Genomic DNA, 18,996 nt, shown 5'->3' on the forward strand with positions numbered 1-18,996 from the left:
CTTAACAATATAACAACATTATGTGGTGTTGTTGTCACCGATTTCAATGCATGCTGCAAGAGCTGCCTTCTTTTTACCTCACCTCTACTCCATTCTACTCACATTATCACACCCATACTACTCCTCTCTCCTCGCATTGGCAAAAAGCAAAAGAACCACCCTGTAGGACTCGCTGGGCATTGCAGCGCAGGCCCAAAAAGGAGCTGCCTGATGATGAAGCTTGATACCCCACGGGATGCTCCTCCGCAAATAGTTCCCCGGATCTGTCACCACAGGTAGTTTCAGACCTTTTGTTTTCTTCTTCTGTCAAGAACTGCATACCATTCACTTTATATAGCCTGAGTGGGGGGGTGTTTGCTGGACCTTTATTTGCCCCTACTCCCTCCCTATTTTGTTCACATTATTGTACCGAAGCCCAGCCGTGGGACGTTCTTGAGAAGCAGCATGACGGAGCTTCAATGGCTAGCAAGACGTTTGCTCGCTATCCCTCACCTCTCTTTCCTTAGCTGCCTTCCTTTTCTTGGCTTCCTCTCAGCTGCCTACTTAGCCCGCTTATCCACCACATGGCCACAACAAGTGGCCACACACCCCACATGGACAACAGGGCTTGTCCTGTGATGACGACATGGTCTCTGAAATTCTCAAGGCTTCACCCTTCTGGGGGTCGATGGCACAACCCCTTCAGGCAGTCAGCATGAGTATGGGACCTCACCAACGGCCCTTAAGAGACAACTTGTTAAGGTGACATTCATTGTATACTCATGACCGAGTACTTCCGGGCTAATTTATCCCCCAATGGTCTGATAGTCACGAACACTCCTCGGATCTTCTCAGAAGACCCTGTTTCCAAACGTGACTGGTCCCTGGAAGCATGGAGGTGCACCAGGGACTGACTCTTTTTGATCATTAACACAGCCAAAGGCCTTGCTGATGTCTTTACTATCAAGATCAACATAGCTGAAAATGCCCTAAAGGCAGGAAACTTGCTCTCGACTCAAGGCTAAAATAGCCAAGATCAATAATGAGATAAATGAGAATAAAGAACAAGGGTGTAGTTACCCTCCCACCATACCAGATTAAGCATGGGTAATAGAGGAGCAGATTCTTTTTTTTAATATTCTTTCTTAACTTTTATCTCAGTCTTGCAGGTCATCACATGTTCCACAAGAATAAACTACAATAACACAACTGCGAGGTGGAGGACAAAATAAAATCTAAAAGTGGTCTAAAACGGTGACAGAGAGAAAGAAAGAATATTAAAATGTCACAGAAAAGGTGAGTTAGATGCAAAAGGAGTGAGGCAGCATAAAGGGAAGGAATTAAAGTCCAAATAATGAAGGAAAAGAAAAGAAGAATGAGGGAAATAGGGTACAAAAGAACATGAAAAAGAAGGAAAAAGGTGTAAAAGAAGACAAAGGAAGGAGGAAAAGAAAGAAAGATGGAAGATATAGAAAAGACATGAACAACAAAATAAATAAAAATTAAAAGAGACGAAGAAAAACAGCAGAAAAATGTATTGAAATAAAGCAGAAATGTGAAATGAAAGGATTGGCGACTGAAGGAAAGAAGAAAAAAAATAAATAACGAATGGATAGAATATAAAAAGTAAAAAGGTGTGAAGGAACGACATGAGCATTACAAGCATAAAGGGATATGAAGAAGGAAATAAAGCTAGTAAAAGGTCAGGTGGATTGAGAGAAGAGTAGACAGAGTGAAAGGAAGATGGAAAGATGCAATAAAATATGCATAAAATCAAAGGGAAGATAAAAGAAAGAAGGAAAGGAAGAAGCAAGGTGAGCAAAAACATAGAAAGGATAAATGAGAAACATAAGCCAGCACTGCTAAAAGCTTTCTGAAATATTTATAATTTTGCACCATTTTCTGCAAATTTTCCCCACAGGTACAATTTCCATGGCACTTCATAGGAAGGGATGGGGTAATTCACTTTACTCATATATGCATTGCTATTTATGGGTCTAAATTGGGGGATATTTTATTTTTCCAGTTACTCCCTTAATAAAGAATACCTGATGTAGCAAAATAAGTTTCAAAAAGACATAAAAACGTTTGACCAGGAGAGAGCCTATCCTTATCTATGGGAGTACTCCCCTACAGGGGGGACACTTCTGAAGAAATAAACACCTCACTTAGCAGGAATATTTTATTTAGTATCAACTTCAGCTCAAACCTCTTTGGGTTTGGCATGGCCCAATATAAGGGCCCCCCAGCGATGTGGTCCCACCAGTACCACATGTATCCCCAAGACCCTCCTCAGACCTTTCCACAACCCTACTACCGACCTTTTTAGGCAGAGGTTGGGGCAGAGGAGGAGGAAGAAGAGCTACACGACAAACGTGAGTACAGTGACAGGAACCACCTATGGAACCCCAACGGCAGACAAGGATTCACACCAGCAACAAAGAAAACTCATAGTCACCCTCTCCACAAAACACTATCAAGCACATCCCACAGGAAGGGCTGGGCTTTGTCTCCATCTCAAAAGATGAAAAGTTCCGTACTACTTACGAATTTCACCAATTGTCTAGGAGAATACACCTTAAAGCCCTGTACAGAGAACCCTGATACTGGATCACACAATCCATCAACTTTTAGTCTGTTGGCAGGGGTGATCCACTACACGGTACTTACTTTCTAACAGGTGTTTCTCAAGGACGTGAACAAATGCTCCCTGGGGTCTACCTTTCATAAAATGTCCAAATTGGAAATAGCCGCCATGCGGCCCCTTGCTAACAACACCAAGATCACAATAAAACCCGCTGATAAGGGTGAGACCATTGTGATTATGGCAATTGTTGACTATAATCTTGAATGCCCACGACAACTGGCTAGCAATAAATTCTGCACCCTTATTGCGCAGGACCCCACTAAGAGACTCAGCAAACAGATAATATCTTTCGTCACTTCTGCCGCGGCACCAGGGTGGATAAGTAAGAACAAGGCTGAGTCCTTGGTCAATACCAACTCCACGATCCCTTACATTTACGCCCTCCCCAAGATACACAAAGAAACTATCCCACCACCAATAAATCACATTGTATCTAGAATAGAGTCACTACTTGTGGCCCTATAAATATTTCTTAAAGTCTCTTCTCACAAGGACGCCATCCTTTCATAGAGAGATCAATGATACAGATCACATTGATCTGCTGGTGTCCCTAGATGTTGAATCTCTCTATACAAATTCCTCACAGGATGCCACCTCGGAAGTTATAGAGGACACTCTTTTGTCTGAGAACTGGACTTTCCTGATTCCAGTTAATTTCATACTTGAGTGTGCCACCCTTGCACTCAAAGAAAACTTCTTTCAATTCCAAGACCAGTCGTACCATCAGACACAGGGGACATCAATGGGCAGTACATTCGCACCTAGTCAGGCATGTTTGTACATGGGCTGTTTCAGAAATTAAATTATCCTATGCAATGACAACACTTTCTCTGCCTGCATCATCATATGTTATCAATGAATCTATGACAAAATATCGATTACAAAAATATCTACCTACAAAAATATCACAACAAAAATATCGATTACAATAAAATCGACATCCTATCTCTAACAAGGTAAGTACAAAAATATTGAGAACAAAAAATCGATGTCCAAAATATCGTTTTTGAAAAAATATCAGTTGTTTTTAATTAAAAATGTAATATAAACAAAATAATACTTATAAATGTAATAAACATAGTTAAAAATATTATATAATATTATAATATTTAACATTAATAAATAATGTAATAAAAACAAATAATAATAAAGATATAATACATAGTATATACTTCATTAATAATAACTAAAAAATTATTTTAATAACTTATAAATAAATGAAATATAATACATTACAAATACATTTATATACATAAAATAATAATATAAATAACAATTAATAAAAATGTAAAACAAATTTAAAAAAGTTAGTAAATGTTGGATAGCGTAGGGATAAAAATTACTATTCCCACTGCAGAGAGTGCATCAGTAGGGAAACTGTTGGATAGAGTAGGGGTAAAAATTACTATTCCAACTCCAAAGAGTGCAACAGTAAGGAAAGTGTTGGATAGCGTAGGGGTAAAAATTACTATTCCAACTCCAGAGAGGGCAACAGTAGGGAAAGTGTTGGATAGCGTAGGGGTAAAAATTACTATTCCAACTCCAAAGAGTGCAACAGTAGGGAAAGTGTTGGATAGCGTAAGGGGAAAAATTACTATTCCAACTCCAGAGAGGGCAACAGTAGGGAAAGTGTTGGATAGCGTAGGGGTAAGAATTACTATTCCAACTCCAGAGAGTGCAACAGTAGGGAAAGTGTTGGATAGCGTAGGGGTAAAAATTACTATTCCAACTCCAGAGAGTGCAACAGTAAGGAAAGTGTTGGATAGCGTAGGGGTAAAAATTACTATTCCAACTCCAGAGAGTGCAACAGTAGGCAAAGTGTTGGATAGCGTAGGGGTAACAATTACTATTCCAACTCCAGAGAGTGCAACATTAGGGAAAGTGTTGGATAGCGTAGGGGTAACAATTACTATTCCAACTTCAGAGTGTGCAACACTAGGGAAAGTGTTGGATAGCGCGGGGGTAAAAATTACTATTCCAACTCCAGAGAGTGCAACAGTAGGGAAAGTGTTGGATAGCGTAGGGGTAAAAAGAACATACTTATAAAGAAAACATTTTTTTTAAATAATAAAAAACTTAACTATTAAATAAATATAAACCATTTGCAAATACCAATACATAATTATTAAAAACATGATTATCAATAAATAATTAACTAAAACGATTAATAATAAATACCAATTAATAATATTTAATTACCAATTAATAATTAATTAGCAATAATATAATTAACAAAACTATTAATTAAAAACATTATTACTTAATTACATTGAAATTACTTACCACCCTATTCTCCTATAAACCCACAACCCGCTACAGAACATATTTATCAAGTAATCAATTAATAAAAATTAATTACCAAATAATAAAAATTAATTACCAATTAATTAAAATTAATTACCAATTATTTAAAATTAATTTATAATCCCTAATAATTAATAATTAATTTAGTATAATTAAATTACTTCCCACCCTATTCCCCAATAAACCCACAACCCCCTACAGAACATAATTATCAATTAATCAATTAATTAAAATTTATTTCCAATTAATTAAAATTAATTACCAATTAATTAACATTAATTTATAATTCCTAATAATAATAATTAATTTAGTATAATTAAATTACTTCCCACCCTATTCTCCTATAAACCCACAACTCGCTACAGTACTAAAATACACAATTTAAATAAATTACATAAAAATAAATTAAAAACATATTAAATACATAATAATATACATAAAAATAATATAAAAATCAATATTAGTAACATCGAAATTATTAACATCGATATTACTAACATCGATATTTAAAATATCGATATTACTAATATCGATATTAATTCTATCGATATAACCTACCTACTATATTATGTCTCTTCGATATTTAAACATCGATATTATTGTATATCGATATTTAAATATCGATATTTTGTCTGAGTACCGTCATCGATACATCGACAACATACTCATTCTTCGACAAGACAACATGGAAACCTGTAATACTTGCTGTCAATGGCTTAATACCTTGAATCCGTTCCTAAAGTTCACCAGTAACATCTCAGGAGACAAACTTCCCTTCCTAGATCTGTTGGTCTCCCTCCAAGATCGAAGGATGAACACCACCATATATAAGAAACCCATTGACTGTAACAGCCTACTCCAATATGAAAGCTATCATCCAAAACACTTGAGAGATAACCTACCTTTTGCGCAATTTTTTAGACTGCGCCACAAATGCAGTTCCATTAATGACTATGATCAACAAGCCTGGGCCCTGACAACTAATGTGGAAGCACACTTTTAACCCTCTAATGTTGTCAAAGTGGCTCGTAAATGGGCAAAGACCAACAGCAGAGACGCACTTTTGGAACCATGCATACACACTCAAGACAATGCTCTGACTTGTGTATTATCATTTATTCCTAACTCCAACAAAATGTAGAAAATCATCAAGAGACACTGGTCAATACTTGAAACCGGGTCCCTCTTGTTTGCCCCACCATGTTTTGCTTTCAAGCGCATGAACAACATCAAAGAGACTATTGTACATAGGAGACCCAGGGTTAACACAACACTGACCGAACAACATGGAGCCTCCTGCTAGTAATAGGCCACTATCCGTGGGGATTATTTGGTGTTTGCACCCTGACTAAACCCACTAAAGAGATCCGTCAGAACCAAACACTAGTCTGGACCCAAAAATTACACACAAATTATAACAAAAAAAACTCGCAGAGGGATACTTTGCAAAAAGTACTCACTACCTGGATCAATAGCACTCTCCAAATGATTTACTGGAGGACCACCCACGGATGAACAAAGAAACAGTCTTTGACAAGGAACAAAATTAGATTTTCCATTTGACCACAACCAACACACTGGGCTTAATGATGGTTGTATGATGGAACAAATCTGGTGAACACTCTGCATGCCTTAACCACATATCTTTTACCCCACATTTTTTTAGATCACATATGCTTTCACAATATATGCCTTTGCCACATATTGTTTATATATGTATTCATATATATATATAAATAATGTATTTGTAGGGGGAGAACCCACAGACCCCTGAACTTACCTTAAATGCATTGTAAAGGCATACATTGTAAAAGCATATGGGTTCTAAAAACATGTGTGGTTAGAAATGCGTGGTAAAGGTACAATGTGGTAAAAACCTTGTAAAGCCTGTTTCCCCTTAACGATGATATCCCTTGGGTGAGGTAGCCATTTGAACCCTTCCCTAACCTCACCACATCGGGGGTTTCCAGTGTGCCTCTACCCTCACCTACCCATCCATAGAGGCTAGCCAGCGGGGTATCACTCTAGGACTGGTTGTTGTGTGTGTACCTCCATGGCCTACTGCCAGCCTGAGCTCCCAAGTTGTGCAGTACAGGGACATTTGTCTTCTTTAGCCCTCTCACTACTAGGGGCATTAATCCCTACTTAATCAACTTTGGGCTGCTCACTCATACACATGCCTGCCTCTCTCCCCACTGTCATCATCATGACCTTGGTTGGTGTCACACTTTTGTAAAGTGTTCGCAGCGTTATCTGCCAGCCAATGCCACCATCCATATGGCATCCACCCCTGAACGCCCCAGGCACTCACTAGCTTAACTGGCCACTATTAACATTGTGCTCATTACAGTACACCCCGCCAATATGATAAAAGGCCCACTTCCTGTAGGCATATTAAGTTTAGGACCCCCTTGGTTCTCATGCCATCCCAGACCCACCCCCCTCACCTCCCCACACTGTCAATACATTCAGAAGAGACTCTCCCATCATTGTACTTAATTACGAACCACTTCCAAGATGGCGCCTGCTGGATGTTGTTCCATCAACGTTGGAGTTACCTACCCACGAGTCTGCTCCCGCACTGGTTCTGCATTGGCCAATCTGCACAGAGCTTTTTAATGCCCGCTCTCTCACCTCTTGGGTCAATTTCTGAGTTGGCTGAATGAGGGGTAAGTCAACCGATAGATGCGCTTGAAGCATCCCGTGAGTATGCAGCCCCACCACTCTCGCCCTCCCAGAACTGGCTCCACTGGATTGGCCCCTGCTAGCATTTCCTGTTTCTGATGGTCACAATCATTTGATTCTTTCCATATTATTGCCACAGGGTACCACCAGTGAGCCTTCTGCTCTGCCATTTATTGTTGGGGTGCAATCTTCCCATACTTGGAATACCTTCTTTCTTGGGACAGTGGCTTTTGCCTCCACTTCTGTCCCCGTGCTATACCTCTGGGCTTCGGCTGAGTGTTAAGTGTCTGTTTTGTCGGTGTGCGGTATCTTTGTATAAATCATGCTTAAATCAGGGCGTTCCACACCTGCAATCTAGGGATGATGCATGAATTTTTTCTGCAATGCACAGCATGCTATTGTTTGTTCTGTTCTTTTTCTTTGCTTTATCTTCCTCTTTAGGTCAGTTTTTATCCTGAACGTGTACTGGATCCTAGTCTGATATTTTGAAGGGTGCGGCATAACTCAGACACTTGTCACTGACCAACACAAGAGTAGATTAGGACACTGGTCCTAATGAATTGTCAGGACCCTTTTGACAGTAATGAGGCAAGAAACATGTTGACCTTCTTTTAAAACATCACCTTGTGCTTTATAGGATCATTGTATCCATTTCTAGCCAGCCTATGTTTTAACCATAACAAGGGAACCCAGTTATTAAAATATTGTTGGGTTTTCGTTAGTTATTTTTACCTCACCTCTACACCAGTCTACTCAGTATATCTGACATGTTTTTCCATTTTCTCTCAGGAACTGCATACCATTCATGGTGCACAGCCTGAGTGGGGGTGTGTATGCTGGACCTTTATTCTCCCCACGTCTTCCCTATATTGTTCATACATGTATCCATAACTCTTAAACATTCCTTCAAGCAGGAGCATTGCAATCTGTGGAAAACTCCACGCTTCAGGCAGAAGACCTTAGAAGCGGTCTGCTGCTGTACTGGGAGGCTTCTAGGAGCTCCAATAGCAATGATGTGCGTTCTCTGCAGTTGTGTTATTCAAATACCCGGCAAACACAAATACGAGTTACAATGATCTAAGCCCAACTGCACCCAAGCAGCAACTACTTGAGGATGTGGTGCAGGAGGAAGACCAAGACGGCCCTTGGCAGCAGGTGGAGAGCACAAAGTCATGGACAGTGATCTGAGCTACAACGGAGACATCCTCATCTCAAGAGCATTCCATCCATCATCTGTTTCTTTTGTATGTGTTATCCTAAGTGGGAAGGAAATGGCCAGATGTGGGTCCCTTGCTCACTGCACCACTGGATTCAAGCTAGCCTGGCTGATGAGGGGTGATGCCCCGAAACAAGTTCCAGGATGCTTGTTCCTGGTCCAGGAAGGATCTGACTTGGCAGTTCAGGCTGGACTGTTCCCATGAGGAGCAGGGTAAAGACTGATTTGCAAATGACCGGGTCCAAACGGGGTGGCATGGTGAACAAAAGAAGGAAGGATTAAAAATACAGATTTAGCTCTGTTGCTGGCGAAAAGGGCAATAGCCATTAACTGGAAGTCAGCCAGGCCACCAGGCGTGGAACACTGGGGCAGGGAAGTGATACGATGGGGTAAAGCAGAGGGACAGGAACTACATAGAGAAGAGCGTAGGGGACTCCCTAAACACCCCATTTCACTAGACTGGTACCAGTTGTTGACGGAATTTGAGCAAGGTCTTGAGGAGCACGATGACTAGGGATATGTCTACCAGTAACAACGGTGGGTGGCTAAGGACATACATTGTAATGAACTACTTTTTGAGGGGCCTGCACATCTGCACGATATGTTAATAGCTTCCAGCCCTGCCCAAGGAGCAGACCTTGTATGAAACCACGTGAAGACTAATACTGTTTATTTGCATGTAACAGGAGAACTTGGAAGTACCCATTACTAGGTTAACACGCTTATTGCTGCCGAACCGTTGCCTACGCGGCCCTGATAAGATGGATCTTTCAGTGCGGGCGGGGGAGGGGGGAGGGTGCAGTTGTGGGTTGGGGAGATACTCTGAAAAAGGAAAAATGTAACTGATGATTACATACTGTATTACTCACCGTTACTGTTGAAATGTTTTGATACTAAGCATTATCACATCGTGCCAGCCTGGGTGAACTGCTGTCCTAATAAAGAAATTTAAAAAAAAAAAGGATTAAAAATACAGATCTTTTTGACTTGAGTGAATGTTTGCATTGTTCAGCATTCCGTCCATCATTTGTTCCTTTTGTTTGTATCACCCTAAGAGGGCAGAATATGCCCAAACATGGGTCCTGTGCTCACTGCACTACTAGATTCAGGCTAGCCTGGCTGATGGGGGAGATTACCCAAAACCAGTCCCAGCATGCTTGTTTTGAGTCCAGGGAGGACCTGGCATGGCAGTTCAGGCTGGACTGTTCCCATGAAGAGCATGGTCAAAAGTTATTTGCATATTACTGGGTCCAAACTGGGGTGGCGCGGTGAGCAAAAGAACGACGGATTGAACCCAGATCTTTGTGACTGGAGGTGAATGTTTGCATTGTTCAGCATTCTGTCAATCATTTGTTCCTTTTGTTTGAGGGATAATCCCTGGCCTTGATTATGAGGCAGGAAGGTATATGGACATGAACAAACTCCTCTCAATGAAGGGCTTGGTCATGCGTGCCTGCCCCTGATTTGAGATAGGACACCTCAATGGTGTTGACAGGGTTTTGACCTCTATAGAATTCGAGGGTTATCATCAAGACAATAAAGCATTTCCCATGAAAGTAAATCTTCAATGGCAAATGAATATAGTTAGATTTGAAAAACGCATTTTGAATGGCCATGGAAAGAAAATATGGCTTTCTCAAGAGCCGTTCATGAAAGTTTTATCTGAAAAATCGGGATTACAAAATCTTTAGGGTAAATACCGAAGGTGTCCCTTTCTTCCCAAAATGATCCTGCCTACAATGCATGAACCCTTGCACAATAGCTCAAGAGAGTCTGCATTGTCGCTAAGTAGCAGATTGTGAGCAGTGCAGGCAGAGAGCAGGAATGCATCAGATTTTGGCATAAATACAGAATTTCTGCCTTCTCCCTTTCACGCAGCGCAACAGGCTGGCACTTCAACAGCTGGTCAACACTACTACTGAGTACGAGTGCAGGCAGAGAGCAGGAGTGTGTCAGATATTGGCATATATGCCACATTTCTCCCTTTCACGCAGCGCACCAGGTTGTCTTGCTGTGTTTGGGAAATATTGATGAATCTGGTCCGTGGTACGCACATGGGAAGCGCCTTACACATTTTTAGAAGATTCATGAATCAATTGCAAAGTTATTACCAGATGGCTTATGAATTTGCTATCTGAAATAAAACATTGAGTACAGAGCAGCTACTGCCGACCATACAATATGCACATAAATCACTGCTGGATGAAAACAATCTTTTCTTTTTGAACGAGCTCAAGTCAGAAACCCTGATGTTGGTGATACACATCACAACCCCATTTAATTAGACTACAAATCTGGGGCTCAACCCCAAACACATCACAGGAAATGAGAAATTAAGGTTTAATACATGATACAGACCTTCCTTTCACATCTCAATTAATGGCTGAGTCAAAGGTGGGATCTTCCAACTGTCCTCACTTAGGAAACTCTGTGGCTCCTGCAAACCATTCCCCAGATCAAACTGACTGAGGATGACATCTTGATGACACTGACCGAGTCTACGCAGGGCATACGTATAACTTGCCCCGCCACAGATTTGAGAGGTCAACACTGATGTGATACGTGTGATCATACGCAGTGCATCACAGCGATGCAAATTATAGATATATCAGGTAAGCGTATCTGGTGATTTTCAGTGTTTTTTTGTTTTTCAAAAATTAGTTTTTGCTATCATTAGAAGACCTAAGTATTACTCCAATTTAACCTTTGCTTTTTTCAGTGAATATCTTATTATGATATGTTTGCATTACAGGTTGGTTCTAGTGTTGTGTGTGTACTCAACTTACCATGAACCCACAGCTCAACTGATTCGGTCTTACACCTTCATAAGTCACTCATACCTCCCTTGTTATGCACGCATATTACACATACTCTACAATCACATACCTTTTTGAAATAGAATATGATTCTTTTCAGCTGGATGGAGGCATCGAGTGGTTTTCAGAAGAGAGGCTACAGAAGTCTGGAATGACTGGTCATCATTTTGAACAGCATGATGTACACTGACACAGCTCTTTGCATAAGACTGGAGATCAGCAGAGCTCCGCGCTTTGGGATTGTAGAATATTTCTCGCTCTACTGCAAGACAGAAGTGTTAAAGAATGCAGGGATTTGTTAGCATGAGCTGAAAGCCATTTTGTATTTTGGCAGCCATTTTAGGTAGCTATGTGCTCGCTGTGTGCTGTTTCCCTCTTCAGAGCTTTGCACATGTCCAGAAGGGACTAGCTAGTAGAATACACCTGCTTCTCTAGTATAACTGTCAGGCTATTCTTGCTGCTGTATGGAGAAGTAACTCTCCTCCCACTTTGTTGAGCAAGCAGCTCTTATATGCCCATCTTAAGCATTTTGCATGCCTACATGTGCCAGGACCTCCCCTGGGTCTTATGCTGACTATGTAACCCTAAGCATATATAAGGCCTCTGTTTTCTGTACTTCTTAGACTGCCTCATACAGTTGTTAAGGGTTCTGTGTGACGTAGTCTCCCTCATTTGAGGTTAATAAAGATGTTACTTTTATATTACAGCTTCTGTGCCAATTTCTTCTGGTTTGAAAGGACCAAGTATCAGTGAGACCTCTGAGAAGGTTTCTATTTTCTTCAAATGGCGCTCCAACGTGGTCCTCATCAGAGAAGTGGCTATCTAAGGGAGTGATCTTGACAGGAGACAGGAATCTACTGAGGAGGACATGACAAGACTCTACTAAGGAGGTACTCTGTGCACGGAGATTCTCTGTCTCTGCAGCCCAGTATATTTCTGATCTTCCTGATTTTGATTCTCCACATGATGTTCACCACTCCTGACTGAGAACCTTTTTGGAGTGAGTATTCTAAAAACAACCGTTAGGTCATTCAGAACTTGGCAGTTAGAATTTTGACACCAAGTGATTGTTGAGGGTTGTTTTGATGCAACACTTGCTGTTGGTTTGATGCCTGGGATTGGTAAGGTAGTTTAGTAACGCTTACTGTGGCTTTGTAATTAGTGTTGGCCAACTTGGATTTATATGGGATGAATATATGAATTGCAATTTGTGTAGGCAGGTAAAGAGGAGACTTTTCTCTGTTTTGAATTGATTTGAACAGCACACAGTACAAGAGTACCTTAAGTGCTACTTTGGTTATAATATTGCATATTCTGCACTATTTTTGGCATGCCTGTTTCAAGCACAAATCGAAGAATGTGTTGCTTTTTGGAGGTACCATAGTGAGATGTGAATTAAATTAGCCGGCTCCCCTAGAGGGAATACCTAAATAGGTTTATGTTTAAAAACATATTTCTTCCTTGGTGATTCTGTATCCCCAGGTAATTAAAATATGAAAATAATACAAACAGGGATCCTTTTCTGTGCACTTTTATAAATGGAGATATGCAGAGCGAATTTTTGGTGTTCTGGCAGCCAAAGCTAGTGAATTGAGTGCATTTTGGCTTCTTGAAAATAAAACAGTCTGTTGGGCTGTTTTTTGCAGTCTTTTGGAATACTATTGTGAAGCACTTCTTGTCAATATGACTTAAAACTAGTATCTACAAATGGTTTGGTTTAAGTACAGTCTGTGGGCTGTCCTTTGTGTCTGTCCTAAGTGTTGATCTGTGGGTTAAATGTTTGTTTAAATGCCTATGTGTTTTGTAGTTTCACATTAGTGGTACTTCTGTGAGTAAATAGCGATTGCGCTCTTTGTGAAATAATGGCTAGCCTTAAGCGCGCTGTATTATGTGTTCTGAGTGTATGACCCCTTCTGTATATGTCTGGAATGAGCGCAATGTGTGTGTTTGTGTTTTTTTTTCTGCTGTCATCAGTCTGTTATACAAAATGTCATTAAATTAATATTAAATACAAATAATTAAAAACGGAAATGAACCATATGATATGCTAAATAACTACATGTTACTATTAAATTGATAGAGTAAGCAACTATGCACATGTACAAACTGCCAATGCTTAAAAGATAAAATTAGAATGACATTGAATAGGAATAAAATAGGCCTCAAAACAGAAATTGTGTTTTGCAATAAATAAACAATTATAAAATATTACAACATTTTCATTAGATACATTGTATCAGATATTAACAGGCAAACACATTATCTGAGTAAATTGGATGTTGCTGAGCTAAAAACACTTTATAGAACTTGAAATGCTTCAGTTTTAAATAGACTGTCACGTGCTTACATTTCAACACTAAAAAAAGCTTTCCAACAGCTGTGTTTTTACTGCCGCTGAGCAGCAGCTGTCGTTTTGATTGTAGGCCACGGAGAGACAGGAATGTTGACTCAGCTAGGATTTTGTCAGTGCAAATATGGTGTAAAACCCTGCATTTCAGACTGCTGTTTTAAAAAGTTACAAAAATCAGGTTCATTATTTTGGATAACAGGAAAACATTTAAAGTAAGGATTTCCTTTCTTAAAGCCTTTTTACATAAGCATATCCGTGGTTCTGATGTTAAACAATGATTGTCCTTCTGAAAAAAAGGCGCAAAATGTTTCATGTTTCAAGTTAGGCTTCTGTGCTTAGGCTTATGAATGAATGCGTCTGAATATGACAGGCAAGGAATGAAGCTTGCTTTTCCTATGTGGAATTATCAAAATGATTGGTTTTATTTAAAAAAATGATTATTATGGCAAAAAAATTATTAAAAAATAAGAGCTTTTAAATTTGTTTTTTTAATATTTATAAAGCTTAAACTCATACTGTGACCTCCTAGCATCAGAATTCAATTTAAGTTGTGTTGTACCGCATAATGACGAAATTTGCATGTGAAATATCACTCTGCGCAGGCATAATAAACTCATTTTTATAAGGGTATATATGATATATTTCTTATTTGCCACTCCTGGACTAGCTAGAGAACACTCTCAGGATTCTTATTATGCAAAATAATTATAGGATATTCATTTTTAAGTGCCCCAAATATCAAAGTCGAAATTGGTTAAAATTGACTATTTAAACATCATTTTTTCCATTCAAAGCAGCTTTTAAACTGCCTTAGGCTTCAGTAAATGCATACATTTAGGTATGAAACAAATATCTGATCTTTATATTGCTGGAAAGGTCTACTGCACACTGCTTATAATTGAAAATATGTATCAAAAACCAGCAGAAGTTATTCTCTTAACTCTAAACTGACAAACAGGGGAATAGGACTGCATTCCAGCTTTCTGTCTTTAGGGTGACTTTGATTTGGGAAAGTCGCATGGAAGCCTTTGCACACAGAATAGGACAGCTGGGAAGAGTTAAAAGTCAGTGCCATATTTAGAAGCCTGTTAGGGCTCCCAGAGCAAGGTCTGCTTTGACATTTTGACCTCTCAAACTTTTTGAAAGACTACAGGGGAGAGAAGAAGTTTTACTTTTTTTGGCAAAAGCAAGCACTTTATGCACTCGTGATAGAAAACGTTACAATGGTATATGTGCACGTTGATTAACATAAAGTTTTGCCATATTTATACAGCACTAATGCTTTTAGTCTGAGGATTACTGTGCTAAAGCTGAGGCAATGAAATTTAGTTTGACTTCATGTGCCCTCATGTTTCACTTGTACATTTGCTAAAAGGATTGAGGTTTGGGTATTCATGTTTTTTTAGCTCGCTCAAAAGTGCTATGTACCTCCTATAACTTTGTTTATGCCCAGTGGCTACAAATAGGGGTTGATAGTGTAGACAGAAGTGAAACCTGTATCAGGTTTCCTACTGTCAAAATGGGGGAAGGAGGCTGTCTCCTCTACAAATTAAGGGAAGGTACAATGAATGTTACTCTCTCTTTTTCTCAATATTTTCTTTAGCCTGCCTATTCTGTCTTTGAAATAGCAACGAGACATTTCCTTGGCTATTCAGTAATACTGTTTTAAACCTTGTTAGCATTAATAAAATGAATAATTATATATGTTATGTTACTGCCCATCCTGTTTGATGAAATTATGACAAGATCAGTAGTCTAGATTGTTGTTCCCTTATTTGATCTTCAAGGGGAACTAGAAGTGGGTAGTTTTTGTTCTAAAAATCTTAAGGTGATAACACCATTATTGTATGTTATTTTCATGCTACATAGTTTTGCAAGGGCATTGCTAGTTTTTTATTAGCTAGTCTGTGTAAATAAACTGACAGTCCTTATTAGAGCTGATGTTGCATAGTTTGGAGCATGAAAATTAGAATGCAGGAGAGATGCCCATGTGATCCTTAGCACACATTTTTTAAGGAAATATTGTTTTATAGGTAAGAACTCCTGTTAAATTCGCAGTTTTCGATTTTTTCTGCTGCTCCTGTAACATGAGAGCATGGTCCTAAGCATACAATGAAGGTGCTTTTATTAAGAAGAATCATTTTAGAAGTGTCTGCAGTCCTGTACAAGTAGTTTAAAAATCTATAAGTAAAAGTGTAGAACATTTCCCTTGCTTTTGGAGGGTTTTCAGATTGGTACACAGGAATACACCAATGTAAGGAATTCGGGTATGTCTGTGTTATTTTTCTCTTTTCCTCACAGTTTAGTAAATTAATACAGACTTCCTTGGCTGCTTGGGATTGGGTGATGTATTACTCTTGTCAGTTCACCAAAGAGTTCCTTTTATACTTGCCAATAGGTCCAGGCTGTTGTTTTTTTACTCTCACATACATAAATGAAGTGGTTCTTGGATGCCTTGCTAATATATGGGTCAACCCAAGACTAGGAAGTATTCTGAGACTATCCTCTCTGTTGATAGACTGTTTCTGTGACTTGTCTAAAGACCTTTTGTTCTGTCCACCAATAGATATTTGCTGCCTTTCAACCATTGCCAGAGGGGCCCGGACATCAGATCCAGCCTGGAGAGTCAGCGTCAGCACCAGTCCAGCTTGAAGCCAAGGTGAAGGTAACCAGCACAGGCTGTGCTGGCTACTAGGACCTCAGTGAAGGCGTAAGCCCTGTGAACAAGTGTGTACCCCCTGCCACTGCCTTGGGCGAAAGACGGGGTCAGATACCAGAAAGGAGAAATCGTGGATCAAGTTTTTGATGCCCAGCTGAGAGTCACAGACCGACCAGAATGGCGAGGAAGCTTTGCTTGAGGTGACCCCTTTTGAAACAAGGGTTGCTTCAGAGATCCTAGCATCAGGCCTCTGAATCCTGGTCCCGAAGTGAATGCAAGTTTTGCTCCTTTGTTTGTTGGTCAAGAGATACCTGGGCACACTGGATGCAATGTGTGGCCCCAACGAATGAGCAGTGCACCAGCAGAGCAATACAGGAGTTAGGGAAGGACTTGAGATTAGGGCGCAGGTGCTGTGTCTCTGGTGCCTGTTAGATTGAAGTGAAGAAAACTGGTGCACTGCCTGAGACACTGGACAGGATCGCTAAGAGCATTTGCCCTGGTGGGTGACTGCCCTATCCTGAAAGAAGAGACTTTTCCTTGAAACTGGGCTGTGATTCTTGAGTTGCGAGTTGTGCAACTCCACCGTGGAAACAACAAGTGCCTGCCTGTGAGGCTCAAATGGACAAAGGTAGAAGACCCCCCCTCTGGTTGGTTGTACAACGGCTACAATTTCCACAAGGAATTCTTCTTTTTTTGTCAATAATGTACCCCTTTGGATATCTCGTTTTTGAGGAGGAGCAGCCCTTTGAAGCTCTTCGTCCTAATTCTTATGGCCCTGTGTGGTCCCCCTGGTACAAAATATAATTGATGGTCTAGCCCTCATAAAAGGAAAATGGACAAGTAGCCCTGAAAATGTTTACTAGATGATTCTAGGATTTGCTTTTCCTTGGGGTTGTGAAAAATTATGACCCTATGCTTTGTTCCCTTTGTATTCCTGCTTATACCTCATATACCCGCTTAATGAAATGTTTACAATGGAAAATGCCCACCTAGCAATGAATTAGAATATTGATAAAATTATGAAAATTAATGTGCAAATATTTTCAGTGTTCCTACTGGATCATAGGAATGTCTTTAGCTCATGCTAAAAGGACTATCTATTAAAGATTGCAGGGATTTGTTAGCATGAGCTGAAAGCCATTTTGTACTTAGGCAGCCATTTTAGGTAGCCATGTGCTCGCCATGGGCTGTTTCCCTCTTCAGAGCCTTGCACATGCTCAGAAGGGCCTAGCTAGTGGAATGCACCTGCTCCTCGTATGGAACTGTCAGGATATTTTTGCTGCTGTATGGAGAAGCAACTCTCCTCCCACTTTGTTGAGCAAGCAGATCTTGCATGCCCAGATTAGTCATTTTGCCTGCTTCCATGAGCCAGGACCTCCCCTTGGTCTTATGCTGACTATGTAGCCCTACGGGGTACAAAAGGGGGTGGTGATGGACGGAGCATCTGAATCAATCAAACACTCACACCCAGTCAACAGACCTGGGTTTTATCCATCACCGTTCTTTAGCCCACTTTGCCATCCCAGTTCAGATATGGCCATATGCAAATCAGTCTGACCCTGTGCCTCATGGGAACAGTCCAGCCCAGACTGCCATGCCATGTCTTCCCTGGACCGGAAACAGGCTTCCGAGGACCGGTTTCTGGCATTCCAGCCGTCTTCAGCCCGGCTTGCTTGAGTCCAGTGGCAAAGTGAGCAAGGGACTCACGTCTGAGCATACCCTGCCACACTTATCGCGGCCAAAAGCCAAAGCCATTTTACAATCAAAAACCCTACAATTCACAAAATCACAGGGTTTGCCTCCCAAAATGTTCATTTACTGTGTCCTAAATTTGTTTGTAAATTGTAGGTTTTGTCACAGATATCAAATCACAATTAGGAAGGGTTGTAAAAAGGGTGTTCCTTCCTAAGTGCAATTTGGTATTGTACGCACAATAGTTTCTCACCGCGACTGCCGTCACAAACCATTGACCAATTACCAAGACCTTAATGGAGGTGGTAACTACTTTGCTACGGATAAAGGGTTCCTAGGGTACCACCTGCCCTTTGAAAGTCAGGTCAGTCGATCACAGGGGTAACAGGCAAAGGTCACGGGGACCACTGATTGTTCTCACCGATATCTTCTGCAACACAATTTTTTTAAAGCAGGACCAGTCCCTCGAATGTCAACATTTTCACAATGAAAATGCAAGAATGGAGTTCTGCTGCTCCTAGCAGGCCCTCACCCCTGTATTCACAGCTAATGATAGAATAAATGTAAATACAAGAATGGAGGTCTGCTGCTCCCAGCAGGCCCTCACCCCTGTATTCACAGCTAATGACAGAATAAATGTAAATGCAA

The 18,996-nt window shown here is 40.3% G+C and overlaps 1 protein-coding gene across 1 annotated transcript in view; it reads right to left on the reverse strand.

The window, feature by feature from the left end:
• Positions 1 to 18,996, reverse strand: part of LOC147700481 (uncharacterized) — a 91,150-nt gene that overhangs the window by 63,422 nt on the left and 8,732 nt on the right. Inside the window, exon 3 of the mRNA XM_086928424.1 lies at positions 11,718 to 11,909. Coding sequence (XP_086784550.1) covers positions 11,718 to 11,909 — 192 coding nt within the window. The remainder of the gene's footprint in view (positions 1 to 11,717; positions 11,910 to 18,996) is intronic.

Source organism: Lissotriton vulgaris, chromosome 7 (genome assembly GCF_964263255.1).
Source record: "Lissotriton vulgaris chromosome 7, aLisVul1.2, whole genome shotgun sequence".
NCBI lineage: Eukaryota > Metazoa > Chordata > Amphibia > Caudata > Salamandridae > Lissotriton > Lissotriton vulgaris.